This window comes from Xenopus laevis, chromosome 2S (genome assembly GCF_017654675.1).
Source record: "Xenopus laevis strain J_2021 chromosome 2S, Xenopus_laevis_v10.1, whole genome shotgun sequence".
In the NCBI taxonomy this organism is placed as follows: Eukaryota; Metazoa; Chordata; class Amphibia; order Anura; family Pipidae; genus Xenopus; species Xenopus laevis.
In genome coordinates this window covers 93,581,973-93,598,856 of record NC_054374.1, presented here as the reverse complement: position 1 = coordinate 93,598,856, position 16,884 = coordinate 93,581,973, and the positions used below count along the sequence as shown (strand labels likewise).

The 16,884-nt window shown below is 37.5% G+C and overlaps 1 protein-coding gene across 1 annotated transcript in view; it reads right to left on the bottom strand.

Moving 5' to 3' along the window:
- Nucleotides 1-1,740: 1,740 nt before the first annotated feature.
- zpld1.S (zona pellucida-like domain containing 1 S homeolog) overlaps nucleotides 1,741-16,884 on the bottom strand; it is a 50,971-nt gene continuing 35,827 nt past the window's right edge. The window contains 2 exon segments of the mRNA NM_001094327.1: nucleotides 1,741-2,690; nucleotides 15,037-15,066. Coding sequence (NP_001087796.1) covers nucleotides 2,515-2,690; nucleotides 15,037-15,066 — 206 coding nt within the window. The 3' untranslated portion in view covers nucleotides 1,741-2,514.

The following is a 16,884-nucleotide window of genomic DNA, read 5'->3' as shown; positions in this document are numbered from 1 at the left end:
GGGGGCTGTTTTAGCACAAGGCTAGGACCATGGGTATGCCCACACCTGCACTTCTTCCCAATAAGCGATAATTTACAGATTATGCGTCTTGAGGCATCAGGTAAATTCTTCTCCATTACCTGGGAATCATCCCTCTGTGTCCACACAGAGGTAAAAAATAAGCAAAAATAAATAAATAAATAAAAATACAGAAGAAAAAACAAAAGGCTCACAGGTAATAATGTGGGAAGCCCACAACTGTGTCTCTTCCCAAAAAGCACTAGATTTAATCTTGTGCCTCGCTGGGCATATAGCAGGGGGGCTATTTTAGCACAGGGCTAGGACCATGGATATGCCCACACCTGCATTTCTTCCCAATAAGCGATAATTTACAGATTATGCGTCTTGAGGCATCAGGTAAAATCGTCTCCATTACCTGGGAATCATCCCTCTGTGTCTACACAGAGGTAAAAAATAAATAAATAAATAAACAAAAAGAAAATGCAAAAGAAAACAAAAACTTGTGTTTGATTTCTCTCAAAATTCAACAAAAAATAAAAAGTGAGGAGGGAGATCCTACCTCCCTGTCCAGTAGGACAAAAAATAACTGTGGTGAGGAGGAGGTCATGTGGTCTTATAGGTCATGATTCATTTTGATTGGCTATGTTATAGGTCCTACCTCCAGGTCTGGGAGGGGCAATGCCCCATGTGTACTGACATGGAGGGACGTAGAAGAAAATATGTTTTATGCACAGTTTGGGTATCTGGGGGTTTGTGTTCCTTTATAAGGGCTCTTACACATGGGTGACAACCCATGTTCACTGCAGTGGATTTCTCCTGCGTTCCACCAAAGGAGACACAAGAGGAAACTCAGCCCTTTGTTTCAGATTTTTCCCACAGGGCACTGCAGGGGAATAGGACTTAAAACACTTGCGTGTAACAATATAAGTATACTTATATTGTTTTACCTATGATTAAGGGCAGGGACACTCTAAACCTGTCAGGCAATAGCAGGTGCTGCTATACTTTTTAATGTATACCTCTAAACATTTTTATGGGATCCGATCTGGAAGTTGCTGCATTTCTCTGCAATTCTGTCCATCTGTGCACTAAAAGCCTAATGCCATTTCTTTTAGTACACAGTGATTTTGAGCAGATCTGCATTTTCTTCACTGGTGTGGATACACTGGCAGAGAAAAAAATTGGTGTGACATGGCCCTTATCATTTCTAGGCTATGTGCTGTGTGTGCATTACCCACTGTTGCTATAGGCGCCCCCTGCTATACCTGCTATCCCACAGCCACTATTCCTTCCCAGAGGCTATTATTCGACTGCTAATATAGGCACCATCTCTCCCTACTTTACCTGCTATCCCAGAGCCCCTTCCCAGTTGCTATTATCCCCACTGCTACTATAGGCACAATCTCTCCCTACTATACCTGCTATCCCACAGCCACAGTCACTTCCCAGAGGCTATTATCCCCACAGTTACTATAGGCATCATCTCTCCCTACTATACCTGCTATCCTACAGTCACACTCCCTTCCCATGAGTATTATCCACTGTTACTATAGGCACCATCTCTCCCTACTATACCTGCTATCCTACAGCCACAGTCACTTCCCAGAGACTATTATCCCACTGCTACTATAGGCATCATTTCTCTCTACTATACCTGTAATCCCACAGCCACAGTCCCTTCCCAGAAACTATTATCCCCATTGTTACTATAGACACCATCTATAACCCAAACTGGAGCTTGTAATACAAATGTTATATTTTTATTTTCTTTCTTTCCAATGATGATGAATGTATAATGTAAATCATGTACAGTAAATGACAACCTGCACCACAGCATACATTGTTGAGAATAATGGGATGTATAGTTCTGTGGCATCTACAACACAACATGCTTTTATACAGTATCAAGTATAGACAGGGAGTTTTACTAAACATCTAGAAAAGGGACACAACACTTGCAAAATATACTATTACTCTTGCTTTGGCCTGCTCCCCCTAATTAAATGTTACACACTCAAAGGTGCAATTCACTCAAAGGTGCAATTTAAAAGAGAGATTTAATACTACAACAGCTGCCTTTCTAAAATAAAGGAATTACTTAGCACATAAAAATGAAAGGGCCTGAAGCATGAACAGGTTAGAAAGTAAACATTCGGGATTATCGATCAATATCATTTTACACAAATCAGATATATGCATTCTATAGCAGTTTGATACATTATATAAAGAGCAAATCATTGTAATTGTAACTATTATAGCAATGCAAAAGTGCTCTTTATATATGCATACTTGTTAGACACAGTATTTAACACATGACATTCAATGTAGCATTTTATTTTCATATTTCAGTTTGCAAGATACTTATGGTCATCAAAACATTTCAGTGCTCATGCAAAAACAGGGAACCCAAATTTGATCGTTAGACATGGCAGTCCAATACTGAATTGTCCATGTTAGTACATTTTTAAAAACTTTTTTTTAAAAATGGGGGGGTGGAAGTGCAAATCAAACCAATTAATTGAAAACTGGGTTGCGAATGCCACACAAAACCAAACTGTTTTGCTTCTTTCTGTTCAGGAGAGTTAGGGCAATTATGAAGAAAGAAAAACTAGTTGCACCGAGGATTACAACTCCTGAGATGAGTGCGCTGGTGACAGAGTTTATCTGGAACTGCTGATTTCCTGGGTGAGCTGAAATAAAATACAAATTTGCCTTAAAAATTTACAATTATTACAGTATAGACAATATAGATAATATGATGTACTGGATCATAAATATCAAAGCTTTATAGATCAGTGCAAATTTATGAACAAAAATCATTTTCTTCTGCAGCTTGCTCATTATTCCTCTGTGTTTGACAACACCCCCAAAAGCAGGCAGCATAGAATTTGTTAGGAGTATTTTTTGACCAAAATAGTATTGTTTCTCTGTTTGACTCTGAAGTACTTTAAGGTGTACTTTAACAGCACATTTAGGTGTACAGTTAGGCATACTTTAACTGAACACATCTTAAATGGTATCTAAAACCAAAAGAAGAATTATTGTAAAGATTTACAGAGGCAATTTAATTTAATTTTCCATTTTCAGCAGTTTCTGAGAAATCAGCATTTTTAGACTGCTAACAACAAGATGTTGGCTCATCGGCATTCATGCCAGTGTTTGCGCATGCGCACGGGGGGCCCCAGAAGTGTGGAACACAGTGGGCCCCCACGCTCGGGTCCAACCCTGATGGTAGATTATATATACTTTTTATTTTCAGTAGTTTAGCCCATCAGGCTGATCACCTGGGGCTCCACTGCCTTGCCTACTATCTGTTTGTACTTTGAATTAATAGCATTTTTAGACCAAATGTTTAGATCTGCATATTTTGGCCCACTAAGTTGCAAATATCTGCATGTTTTTTGGCTACCTATGGATGCCTATTTATCAAAATTCAAATTAATGTATTTTATAGGTTTTTTTGTCAAATAAATTTAAGATTTTACCAAAGTTGAATGTTTCCTTATTTATTACCGTATATACTCGTGTATAAGCCGACCCGTGTATAAGCCGAGGTACCTAATTTTACCTACAAAAACTGGGAAAACTTATTGACTCGCGTATAAGCCTAGACACAACTAACATCACTACAGCGCAAACTAAATCACTGAAAATTTGTCCCCCCCCAGTGGATTTATATTACAGATATTTTTCAGCTGAGACAAAATATACTTTCCACTAGCAATTATACACACATAGACACACATATACTTTACACACACACTCTTCCCACAAAATAATCACACACACATACTATACACACAAACTCCCCACACATATACTATATACACACACAAACTCTCTACCCACACCATCATTCCCCCTCGGTGATGTCGGTGGGCAGGTTCCCCACAAAGAGTAGCACCAGTGCCCATCAGTGATACCCAGTAGCACCAGGGGCTTTTAGAGAAGTCACATTATAAACCTGTGCAGCCATGGAGGCGTCCCCAGCCCACAAGTAGAATAAAAATGCTAAAAAGTGGCGTCACAAGCAAACAGATAACTAAGACATCGTATTAAGGTGCCCCCAACCTGCCTGCCTTACCCCGGTAAAGAAGTGCTGCTGATGGTCCTGCTCTAGTACATCCACACTCTCCGCTAACCTCTGCGGTCACTGCTGGCTTCAATAAAGCGGTGTGTTTGGGTCCCAATAAAAACTACGGTACATTTCCCAGCAGCAGCGCGCGTCATGTGCACGTCAGAGATCAGAAGCCGCTCGCAAGGCCTTTCGGGAGCTGTCGGTGGGCAGGTTCCCCACAAAGAGACGGCAGCGCTGCGTGTCTGCCTTCTACCGTATTTCATCTAAAAGACCCGCGTATAAGCCGAGGTCAATTTTTTCAGCACATTTTGTGAGCTGAAAAACTCGGCTTATACACGAGTATATACGGTAACTTACTTATTTATCTAATTTTAAAGAGGGTGTTCACCTTTCAGTTCAGTTGGTTTCAGATCATTCACCAGAAATAAAGACTTTTTCCAATTACTTTCTATTTTCTGTTTGTGACCGTTTTTCTAATATTGAAGTGTAAATTAAAATGTTTCACCTTCTAAAGCAGCAGGGGGGGGGATCGCCGACTCTTTAACTGTTCTAAATTTATATATTTGTTATCTTTAACCCTGCTGAGTAGTGATGAGTGAATTTTTTTGCCAGGTTTCACATCGAAAAATACTCCAATTGAGTCCAATGCGTGAAAAAAATAGCTGTGCATCAAAAAAATTGTCACCCATGGACTTTGTCGCCGTTTAGTGAATTTTTGCCGAAGCAAAACGGGCCACGGATCACTGAGCTGCCAAACTGAAACACTAGAGACATGAACATTAAACTTTACAATTTTGAGAAAACAGTAAAGAAAAGGCGATAGGGCAACTTCAATTGTGCCAAACACCTATGTGCGCGCTCCACAGCTGGCATCATTACTTCTTTATTGCTGTGCCGGGGGCAAAGTGCTGGGAGCAGGTGAAGGAATGAATGGACTGACTGTGTGGATTTATGGCTGACCTGGGAGCTGCCTTGCAGCACTTACAGCAACAAATCACGCTGAGTTAAAACACAAGGGGCTAGAATATCCTTCATAAAGTTGCAGCAACTGACTTCAGGTTTGAGGAGGAGATGTGGGGAGGTCAAACCGAGCACTAGCATGTAGGGTCTGGCACTGTTAAAAAGATGACTTTTTTAATGTTATTTTTACATAAAGCACTTGAAATAAAAACTATTGTGCAGGATAGATGTATTGTTAGAGGGGTATAGAATGGATTTTGAAATTAATAAGTTTGAGTGTTACAGTTCCTTTAAGTTTCCTTAACATTGGTACCAATTTTATTTCAAACTAAAGGTAACAGCATGTCATAGTCTTGAATACGGAGAAAAAATACATATTTTAGGGATTTGCTTTTTCTTTATTAAATCATAAATGTTCCTGTGCAATACTGATCTTAAAAGAATTATATATATAGTCCCATCATTTGCCATCAATTCCAGATCATTTTCTATGCATAAGGTGCAGCATCATATTTTTAAAGGGATACTGTCATGGAAAAACATGTTTTTTACAAAATGTATCAGTTAATAGTGCTACTACAGCAGAATCCTGCATTGAAATCCGTTTTTCAAAACAAGAAATGGATCTAATTTTAAAATTTGCTATGGGGCTAGACATTTTGACATTTCGCAGCTGCCCTCAGGTCATGTGACTTGTGCTCTGATAAACTTCAGTCACACTTTACTGCTGCACTGCAAGTTGGAGTGATGTCATTACCCCTCCCTCCTACAAGCTGCTGTAATGTAAATAGAGCCTTGTCTGCTGAGCCTGTCAATGGAACAATAGGCAGGTATCAAGATAAGCTGCCACTGACACCACTTCAGAAGGACTGAAATAAGATAGTCCTGTGATCACTGCCCCCACTTACATTTAAAAAAAATATATATATATACACACACAATCCATTTTGGGCACTGGAAAAAATATTTTATATAGATAGTTTATTATATTTGTTTACACAAAAATGAATGGCAGAAACACAGGAGTACATTCCCAGGACTGATGACAGGAAATAGAAAAAAAGGATAAAATAAGGAGGACATACTTGAAAACCAGGAAAACTTAGGAGGAAGTCTAGGAAGGGTTAAAATAGCTCAGGAGAAAGGAGGCAGTAAGTAGTTAATGAAAAAAGAAGTATTGCAGGCAGGAAAGGAGCGCAGTGTGTGTGAGGTGGATAGCAGAGGGAACTCACAGCTCCTTTACCTCATCTAGAAACCAGTAAAACTGAAACCAGTAAAACTAACTAGAAAGGCAGCAAGGAGAGAAAGCTCCCCCCTCCAAAGGAATACAGAGAACAAACTTACAGAACCGCAGGAGCTTTGATAGTGTCTGTGGGAGGAGGGGCTGCTAGTGCAGCTGTAGAGCAGGACGTAGGAAAGTGAAAGTAATTGCTTCCCTGCAAACCATGTGACCTCTCTCCTCCAATCATCACACGCATGGGCAGAGAGGGGAGGTTGAGTGTACAGCTAGATTCTCATGTCGTAGTGCGACCTGGCTTTTCATTATAGAGTGGCTGCCTCCAAGCACACAGGTAATGCTGTGCCTGCTGTTAGAGCAGCACAGGATAAATGTTTAATGAGCAAAAATGGAAGCCCCCATGACAAAATAAAAACTAAAATAACTTATGCATGGATTTGTGGATTAACATTTTATTTGCCAGACAGTGTTTATGGATGTGTGTTTTTTATAAAAATGCAAAAAAAAAAAAAAAAAAGTTTAAAATGACGACAGATTCACATTAATGCAGGGGTCCCCAACCTTTTGAACCTGTGAGCAACATTCAGAAGTAAAAGGAGTTGGGGAGCAACACTAGCATGAAAAATGTTTCTGGACTGCCAAATAAGGGCTGTGATTGGCCATTAATATCCCCTATGTGGATTGTCAACCTACATTGAGGCTGTTTGGCAGTGCACCTGGTTTTTATACAACAAAAACTTGCTCCCAACCCAGGAATTTAAAAATAATCACCTACTTTGAGGCCACTGAGAGTGACATCCAAGAGGTTGGAGAGCAACATGTTGCTCATGAGCTACTGGTTGGGGATCACTGCTTTAATGTATACAATTCTTATACAGAATTTATCAAAATGATAATGTAAACACACAAAAGCAAAAAAAAAAGGAATCTCTAACATATCAACTTATTTTTCTAAAAACAACCATTGCATGCCATTTTCTGCTCAAGCCATCAAAATCACATGAAGGAATGTTACAAATAGCATTAGCAGACACAAATGTATGTAAAGTGGCCAATTGTTCCTCACATGGTTAATATATGTAGTGATAAGTCAATCTGGCCCATTTCGCTTCAAGTTAGCGAAACATTGAGAAAATTCACAAAACAGCAAAAATGCGTTAAAGTGAAAGGGCAGTTTTTAACAGAGAATTTCTCGTGCCTACTTTATCCATGCCAAATACTGTACATTGGAATCTATGGGTGATTTATCACAGTGACTTATTTCAGCTGTGAATTTTTCCACAGAAACTTTTTCTGTGCAGTCTATTGTTGTTGTTTTTTGTGGCAAATATTTAGGTGGCAAATTTATTCACAAACGTATTCAACAATCCATACCTAGAAAAAAATTGAAGTACTGTCTCTTTAAAAAACTTCAACTTTGTCTGTTCGCCACCTTAAAGCTGCCCAATTGCTATATTAACCTATGGGGACCTCCTAGAACTTATAGCCAGTATTTGGCTAAGTTTTTAGAAGTCAAAGGTTTTTTTTGGAAAATCGTTTGATCGCTCGATTAAATCGTTCGAAAATGGCAAAATTTAATCAAAAAAAAACTTCAACAGAATTTCTAAAATTCGGGGGTCGAATGTCGAAGTTTTACCACTTCGAAATTCGACCCATAGTAAATGTACCCCTGAAACATGCTAGTGAATGAAAAATTTGAGTCAAAAAATTATGGCATCTTGAAGCTAGTCCTAAATGTTTATAACATACCACTCATAGGGGCATATTTATCAAAGAGTGAAGTTAGAAATCTCCACAATCCACTAGAGTGAAATTCCTCCACTCTCCATTCTTTTCTATGCAATTTTAAAAAGAGTATTTATCAATGGGTGTATGTGAAAGTTCATCTTTTGATAAATACGCCTTTTGAAATCCCATAGAAACGAGTGGAGGAATTTCACTCTAGCGGATTTTGGAGATCGCTAACTTCACTCTTTGATAAATTTGCCCCATAGCATGGGCCACATTCCGTTCAGTGAGAAAAGTTCTCTCATGTTTTATCACATGAAACTCATGGTGGCAGATTCACTAATCGGCAAATTTTCGCCAACAGATTCGCACCCATTGCACCACTTCGCCAGCGCAAATAATTCACTAAAATGAGAAGTTTCATCCCGGGCGTCAAACACTGCCAACTTGTGCGAGCATTTCGTAGGGAAGATGCACTAGCATTCATTTGTGCCTAGAGAAACGTCACTAGTAATCTAGTGCTTAGGCCAATTTGCATAGGGCGGAAAATTTAAAGTTGTATGGACGTCTTTATTTTAAAAATTGTGGCAAATGGTTTAAGTTATCGGTTTATATTACACATGTCCAGGGAAGACAAGAGAGTTGATATAATTCCCAATGTGTGGAGAAAACCGCTTACACAAAAAAGTAAGTTAGGACTTTTGCAGCCAATCCCACTTAAAAAAAGGAGAAGTCGCCAGGGTTATTTGAACTTTAATGCATTTTCAGCACACAGGATATGATATATGTGACAGAAGATTGAGGAAGATCTAGCTGCTGCTTTATAGCACTTCACCTGGTCTGAGGTGCTGAAGGCAACTCTGGCGAAAGAGCTAACGTTCAGTAAAAGAGAATTTGCGGAGTAACGTCCGTTCGCCAGAGTGAAAAGTCGCCTGGCGATAGAGTGTGAATTATCGCTAGTGAACGGAACCGTCAGGAATTGACGATCTCGCAACGCTGGCGAAAAGTCACTAGCGTTAGCCTCTTCGCTCTTTAATACATCTGCCCCATGGACAAAATTCAATTCAAGGAGAAAATACTTTCCAAAAACATTTTTATTCAAAGTGTTCAGTGGTTTTGATAAAGTACATACCTACTAAAAACAGCAAGTTGTACTAATTTCAGAACCCATCCCCCAGCACTTCAAAATAAGTAAAATTGTAATTCTCTAATGTGGTATTATTGCTTTTCAAAGCTAAACCACATGCGTATTTTACACATAATAACAATATTGCAAATATTAAAGTCTAAGGAACAATCAGTTCTGTAGTTTAAAGTAGAGCAGCTCCACACAATTTAATTAAAGTAAGCAGATTACTGCAAATGGAATTACCTTACTGCTTCTGTACAATATTATTTTAATAAAAACACAAAGAGGAAAAAAACAAGAGAGCATTAAGTAATGAGCCACATGGTGAGGGGAATACTCTTTATCTGTTTATAAATGCTGCTATCCACACGCTCCTATGTTGTGTCTTTACTTTTTTTTATATATATATAATGCAGTTTGAATCTTCAGTGTTTTCTACTCCCTACCCCTTTTAATTTTTGTTTCTCTCAGGGGCAAACATTTCACTTGTACAGCTGTTTACCTGCAAATGGGCCCTACAGCGTGGGTGCACAGGAGTCCTCTATAGCATAGAGGCTCTCAGCAGAGCAAAAACGCATTGGATAAATAGTGAGGAGTCCTTATATCTGAAACCAGAGCCGGGCCAAGCCAGGCAGGCGCCCTAGGCAGCCTGCCTGGTTGCTGAGCCGTCTGGGTGCACGCATGCGTGCCAGCTAGGCGATTGTGCACATGCGCGAAAAGACCCTCGTGCGCATGCGCGAATAGATGCTTGGCAGAGAAGGCACCTGACTAGTGGTAGAAGTAAGTACGTGCCTGGCGCCCCTCCACCTCTGCGCTCTAGGCACGTGCCTACTCTGCCTACCCCTAGTTCCGGCCCTGTCTGAAACGACTCCAAGAACGAGTGTGAATTGAGAGAGCTTGAAATCCAGACCATAGAGGGACTGATTGCCGGCACGGGACTGGTTGTGAGCACCAAACACACAGAGTGGGACAGAGAGCGAGACATAAGGACAGATAAGAAACTTATATGCGATTACTATATTTTTTATCCTGTGAGTGTAACTTTGTATGCAGGGATATGTTGAACTATAACTAAATACTGCAGATCCCTTGTCTCTTTGCGCTTTTATTTTTAACTACAGATTAAACAAAAAGGTGCAGAGTCAACAAAAAGTCTCTATTCACTGCAAAAAAGATTCCGCACTCTCACGACTTATAATTATATAAAAATTATTTTGTTGCAAAGGACTAACGTTTCGGCCTGTCCCCTGGCAGTAAGTATCGTGACAGTAAATTACAAAGCATATTACAATAATTTTATAATATTCCATAAATTAAAAAGAGTTTCAGAAGCTCCAGCACTGATTTTTAAAATGAGATTAAGTACCCAATTGAGATTTTTTTTCCATGAATCCCAAGAAATTTGTAGTTTTCCTATATTTATAAAAAGCTTTAAAATTTCAAGATTTATTAAGTGTAAAAACCTCGAAAAGCCCTTAATGCCAAACTTCGCCAAGAAAAAGTTGTTGACATGCTGTAGAAGTCAATGGGTGCAGCGTAGATCCTATTGGGCCATTTCTAAACCAAAAAAAAACGTTTTCCAATTTTTTTCCGCTACAAATTGAAAAGAAACTTGAATTTTTAGAGGTTTTTGAGGCAATTGTATTTTTTTCAGATCTTTCAGCTCTTTTTTCATTCATACTTTTTGTAATCAGAACTTTTAATGAATCAAATGACAATCATGGTTCTAGAGTTTGTGAGTTTAGTTGTTTCAAAGACTTCTAAAACCACTAAAATCCTACCTGTAAGCCTCATCGTGATCTATTAACTAACTTTCCAGTTTCTTTTTTTTTCAAAAATATATATATTTTTTTATTAATTTTTTTATTACTATAATTCAAGATTTATTACTTTTATTTTGGCACTTCCTAGAAATCAGTGCCCTTCTCATATTTTCCCTCTCCACTCAGAGTGTATAATTGTGTAGGCTGTGCATGGGCATGAGCATCAGGTCCCCTTTTCTGGTGCATGCATGATATTTTGACATGAGGCAATGCTTTCAGTGATAACAGCTTCCACAAATAGCACCTGTCTGTATGCTTTAACTGTCAATTCCAAAATAATGAAGAAAACAAGATTTCATTAAATAAAATAAGATTTGGATTTTTAGTCTAAATAAAATGTAAGTAAAGCTTTGGTTTATCCATTAATATATATATATATATATATATATATATATATAATTCAGTAAGCAGGACCCGCACTCGTTCAAATTCAGTGAAATAAAAGTGTCTTTATTCACAGGTTCATTTTCCAACGTTTCGGTCCTCACTGGGACCTTTTTCAAGGATAAATGACTAGTGCACAAGTGAAGATTTAAATACAGTTCAAAATTGGCGCCAAGTGTGACGTCATGACTTAGAAAAAACCTTTTTCAAACAGTTAACAACATGTATACAGTTGTGAATGTAAATGCAATACATTTACATTCACAACTGTATACATGTTGTTAACTGTTTGAAAAAGGTTTTTTCTAAGTCATGACGTCACACTTGGCGCCAATTTTGAACTGTATTTAAATCTTCACTTGTGCACTAGTCATTTATCCTTGAAAAAGATCCCTATTGGGATCGAAACGTTGGAATAAGATACCATGTCACAATAAAAGATTGTTGATTTTCACCAAAAGGGAGTGCTGGTCTGGAAACTTTGCTGTATGTCAATATTACCGTGCACCCCTACTTATCCATTGCCTTGGAGTGCGGATACTCATCCAAGAAATATATATATATATATATATATATATATATATATATATATATATATATATATATATATATATATATAAAACTGAATGACTTTCTTTTTACTGGCATTTTTTACTGTTAAAGGATTGCTTGCATTGAGACTAAATCAAATAAGACAAATTCAGAGAATACCTGCAAACCTAAAGTCATATTCTTTTGTTGTAGATACAGCGTAAGCAGTATTATATAATGACATATCTCTGGAGCAAAGGAAATTACATTAGATACAGGATTGTGAATGCATTTTTATTTATTTCTTACAATTTTTAGAAAATAGCTTTACATAGATAGAAAAGTAATTGAATAAATTACAACTTAAATATCAAGAGAATAAAATGTACAATAAAGCACAAAGTAAATATGAAATTTATTTTTGACATAATTTTCTTTAGGTAGTCGTAACTCCAAATATATATGCCTGGCATTTATCTAAATGTAAGGAGGTGATAGCTACAGAAGAGGACAATTATCAATTCAGTGGACACAAATCTGGGATTTTTTGCTGAATAGGCAGGCAGGCCTAGTACCCACCTCCCTAAAATTAACTGATGGGAGTGTTTCTATGATCTTCAGCATACAAAAGACAAGATCCTAGTAAGTCCCAACACTCAAAAATATAAATGTCATTCACAAAAGTACTTAGGGTCTATTTACAAATTATACAGTGTACAAAGTTAAAGGAGAACTACACCCTAAAAATGAATTTTATTAAAAATGCCATATTTTACATACTGAACTTATTGTACCATCCTAAAGTTTCAGCTTCTCAATAGCAGCAAAAAGCCAGGACTTGTCACAGGGGGTCAACATCTTGGAAAGTGTCTGTGACACTTAGTTGGCTCAACAACTTTTCAAGCAGAAAATAAGGTTGGTCTGTAATATAAACTGATGCTACAAGGCTGACTATTAAATTGTGATGCTAATGAATGCACTGCTTTTTGAACTGAGATGTAGTAATTAAGCAGTAACTGAAAGAAGCACAGAGCATGTGCAGTGAATGAGCAGACACAAAAATGGGGAGCTACTGGGGCATCTATGGAGACACAGATCTTCCCTGCTAAAGGGCTGTCAATGCCTTGGACTGGTACAGAAGCCCAAACCATAGTGCACAACATTTCTAGCTACTTCTTTAGTTAAGCTTTAGTTCTCCTTTTAAAAAAAGGCCACAATTGGCCATTTCAGAGACAAGAGACCTGCAGAGCACACTTTAAGTGGAACCCTGCCTTTGTTAGGCAGCACTCCATTTAAGAAGGGCAGAAGGAGGCAAATTATTAATGAACCCTCATCTTTTAGAATTTTTTTTTTAAATTGTGAGGTGCTGTCAAAGGCTTTGTTAGTGAACCAACAGCTACATTTATGGGCAGATTTATCAAATGTTGAATTTCAAATTTATTTTTTTTAACTCTAATAAATTAGAATATACTCACAACTCGAAGATTATTTAAGTAAAAATTTGAATGTGTGAATTTTGACACCAGAAAAGTATTTGAAAATTTGAATTCAAATTTACTATTCAATCCTCAATAAATCTTAACCTTAATAAAGTGTTATCAGGACATGTATATCAACTTTTGATCAGTTCGTTCCTGCAGGGGCAACTATGCTTAGATACCCTAAAAAGTGGAGACCCTTTGCACAGTGTTATACAGTATATATTTCATAGATTTGCCTCATCACTAGCAGATAAATTCCAAATTAGAGGAAAAGTAAAGAACCACGGGACAAATTGAACGCCACTATTGATCAATAAAGAGTACTGTGAATGACCCTAAAGAGGCCTCTTTCCAAGACAATTGCAAATTGCAGGAGTAAGGATCCCTTTAATTGCTTACAAGTGTGTTTGAAAGCGAACAGTAATTTTGGACTAAAGGTGATCTCTATCCATATATTATAGTTAAACTATGTTATGACCTGTCATTTGATACATTTGAGGTTTAAATCCTGTTTTGCACAATGGATGTTTTACAGACAATAGGATATTGTACCTTTACTTACTCTATACCTCTATATTCTCTGAGGCCATCTGCTGGTGAGTATTACTGGGATACTGACTCCACAACAACACAAACCTAAAGGTTTTGAATCTACGCAGCCTAATTCCGGCCATACATGTACCGATAAAATACTTTTGTACAATCCTTATAACATGCAAATAAATAATGATAATGATTAATACCTACTGTATGTCCTAAAGATCAGGAATATATGAAAATGCATTCGGTAAGGGCACTGTGTCAGTCAGACCATGGTACTGTACATCAGCAGATGGGGAAGTGAAGAGCTGTTGCTTCACTTCCCATTCTACATGTAACTGTACCTTGCGGTGTAGTAGGGAGGCAGGACATCTGCAGCTGTTGCCTCCTCTGCGAGCTGCTTCCAGGTTTGAAATGCACACGCATGCGCACATTCTTTTATATTCTCTGTGCCGCAGATGACATCATAGTTTGTATGAAATACAAATATTTAAAGGGGGTGCACCCATTTACTCATTGCCTAACGTTTTTTAATTTTCTGGGCAAGCTTCTTCTCTGTTCTCTGTTCCTTGACCCCTGCCTGTTCTTGACTATTCCTGTATTGCTGCCTGAACCGACCTCTGTCTGTATTTGACTACTCTTTCGATTCCTCACTTGGTACTGCATATACCGATTAATTTCACCCGGCCTGTATCCTTGACTACGCGATGACCTGGCTGATCAATTTCCTGACAGATGTCGGCCGAAAAAATTGTAAGATGTACGATCGTTCGAATCCCACTAACCGCATGATAATTTCGAAGGATTGGTCGGACTTCCCTAAAATCGGTCGTTTGGCAAGAAGAATCGTCGCGTCTATGGGGAGCTTAACTCTGCTATAGCACCTCAACAGTACAAAAAGCACACGAAAATAATTTTTTTTAATAATCTTGCAAAACGTGCCAATATTTTCTGTAAAAAAAATGATTGTTGGGGGTTCTTTCAATTAATATGAATGGTGACAAAACACAAACATGAAAACATTTCTTCCTAAATAGTAGTGTCTGTTGTGTAATGTGGCTATTTGCATCCAGCAACTTGGAACATTGCTTATTATAAGTATTAAAACAATACAAAATAGCAGAGTAAGTAATTGAGGGACTTACCAAGCTGTGAATTATTTGCCGGTGTTTCATCTGTTTAAAAATAAAAATGGGAAATGTTAATCAATTTTCAGCAATGTAAGTTTTTTAAGAGGACAGTCACTATTTTCTCTGTGTATTAAATATGAGAAAACTCCTTTTTACCAGTAACATTCCTTTTAATTCTGTGCAAACATTAATGTCATCAGAACTTCCCCCCTCCTGCTAAACCACTAATTTAAATCAAAATGGTATGGCCCATTTCTCTACCTAACCTTTAGTTCTACCTGTTGTCTTTTCTACAGTCTGCTAGATAACTCTTCCATCAGGCACATTCACCTAAATTATAATAATAAATGCTTGTGATAAGCTGTATTTAGACATACAGTAATTAAATCTTTTCAGGTGGGACTACATTAAGACTTATGGCAAGCTTACTCTAAAGCCTTCAGCTCCTTCAAATCCACTCTCTCTCTCTAGTGTTAATTAGATGCAAATACTTAAAACCAATGACTTCCACTACATTCAGATTATTCCCTTGAGTGTGTGATGCAACATGTTTGTCGTATGAAACACTTGGGATGCTTAGCTATTTCAATATGTCGATGGCCCCTGTTGCAAACACTAGCAATCAGTTTTAATTATAGGCAGTCAGACTTTAATCAGAATGAAATCTACAATGTGAATGGGCCCTAAAGAGGCCTCTTTTCAAGTGTTTTTGCAAATTGCAGGCGTAAAGATTCTTTTCATTGCAAACCAGTGTGTCTCAAAGGCAGAGTCAATTTGTAAATTAAATACCCACTGGAGTTATTCTTTACATATTTCTTCATAGTGGTGTGGTTATATGTATGTGTGTATATATATATATATATATATATATATATATATATATATATATATATATATATATATATATATATATATATATATATATATATATATATATATATGTAGTCCCACAGTACCAGCACTCCGATCTTTAAACAGGTTCGTGGTGCACGATCAAATACAGGATATATAGAACAAGAAGGATCAGCACTCACTGTATTGATGTGAAGAAAAGTTTTGCGTTTATTGATTTACAACATAATCCGACGTTTCGGTCCCACCTGGGGACCTTTCTCAAGGATCCTTGAGAAAGGTCCCCAGGTGGGACCGAAACGTCGGATTATGTTGTAAATCAATAAACGCAAAACTTTTCTTCACATCAATACAGTGAGTGCTGATCCTTCTTGTTCTATATATATATATATATATATATTTCAATAAAGGCTGGTGTCACAGCCGAAACATTAGGCATTTTATAAATAAAACCAATTATAATCTATTTAAGTCCTGTGATTGCGATCCTTAAAAAGCATCTGTATATATATATATATATATATATATATATATATATATATACACAATATATATATATATATATATTTATATATATGTAATGTAATAGTACTACTGCAGTAGTACACGAAGACAGGAGATATGCTTTGTTTTCTACATAAACATGCATTCATTTTGTGTTTCTGTTCATGTGCACAATTCTTTTTCATACTAATCAAGCCCCTGGCTCGAAAACAGGAACAATATCACTGTAACTATAACTGCTGTCCAAATGGGCTTATGGTTTTTGCAGAATCATTTAGAACCGTGAAGCAACATTAATTGCACAGTATATTGCATTTATCTGCCAGCAGCGATCAGACACACACACATTTCTGGCATCATTTATTTATGCTGTTACACAGAATCATCAAATAAGAAAAGAAATACCATGGCAGAGCAGGCAGAAAGCACTGCTGTTATGAACATCAAAAGCAAGTTTTAATTACAAGAAACTTTAAGTGATGGCACTGGAGTTTGGGTTGGCATTTC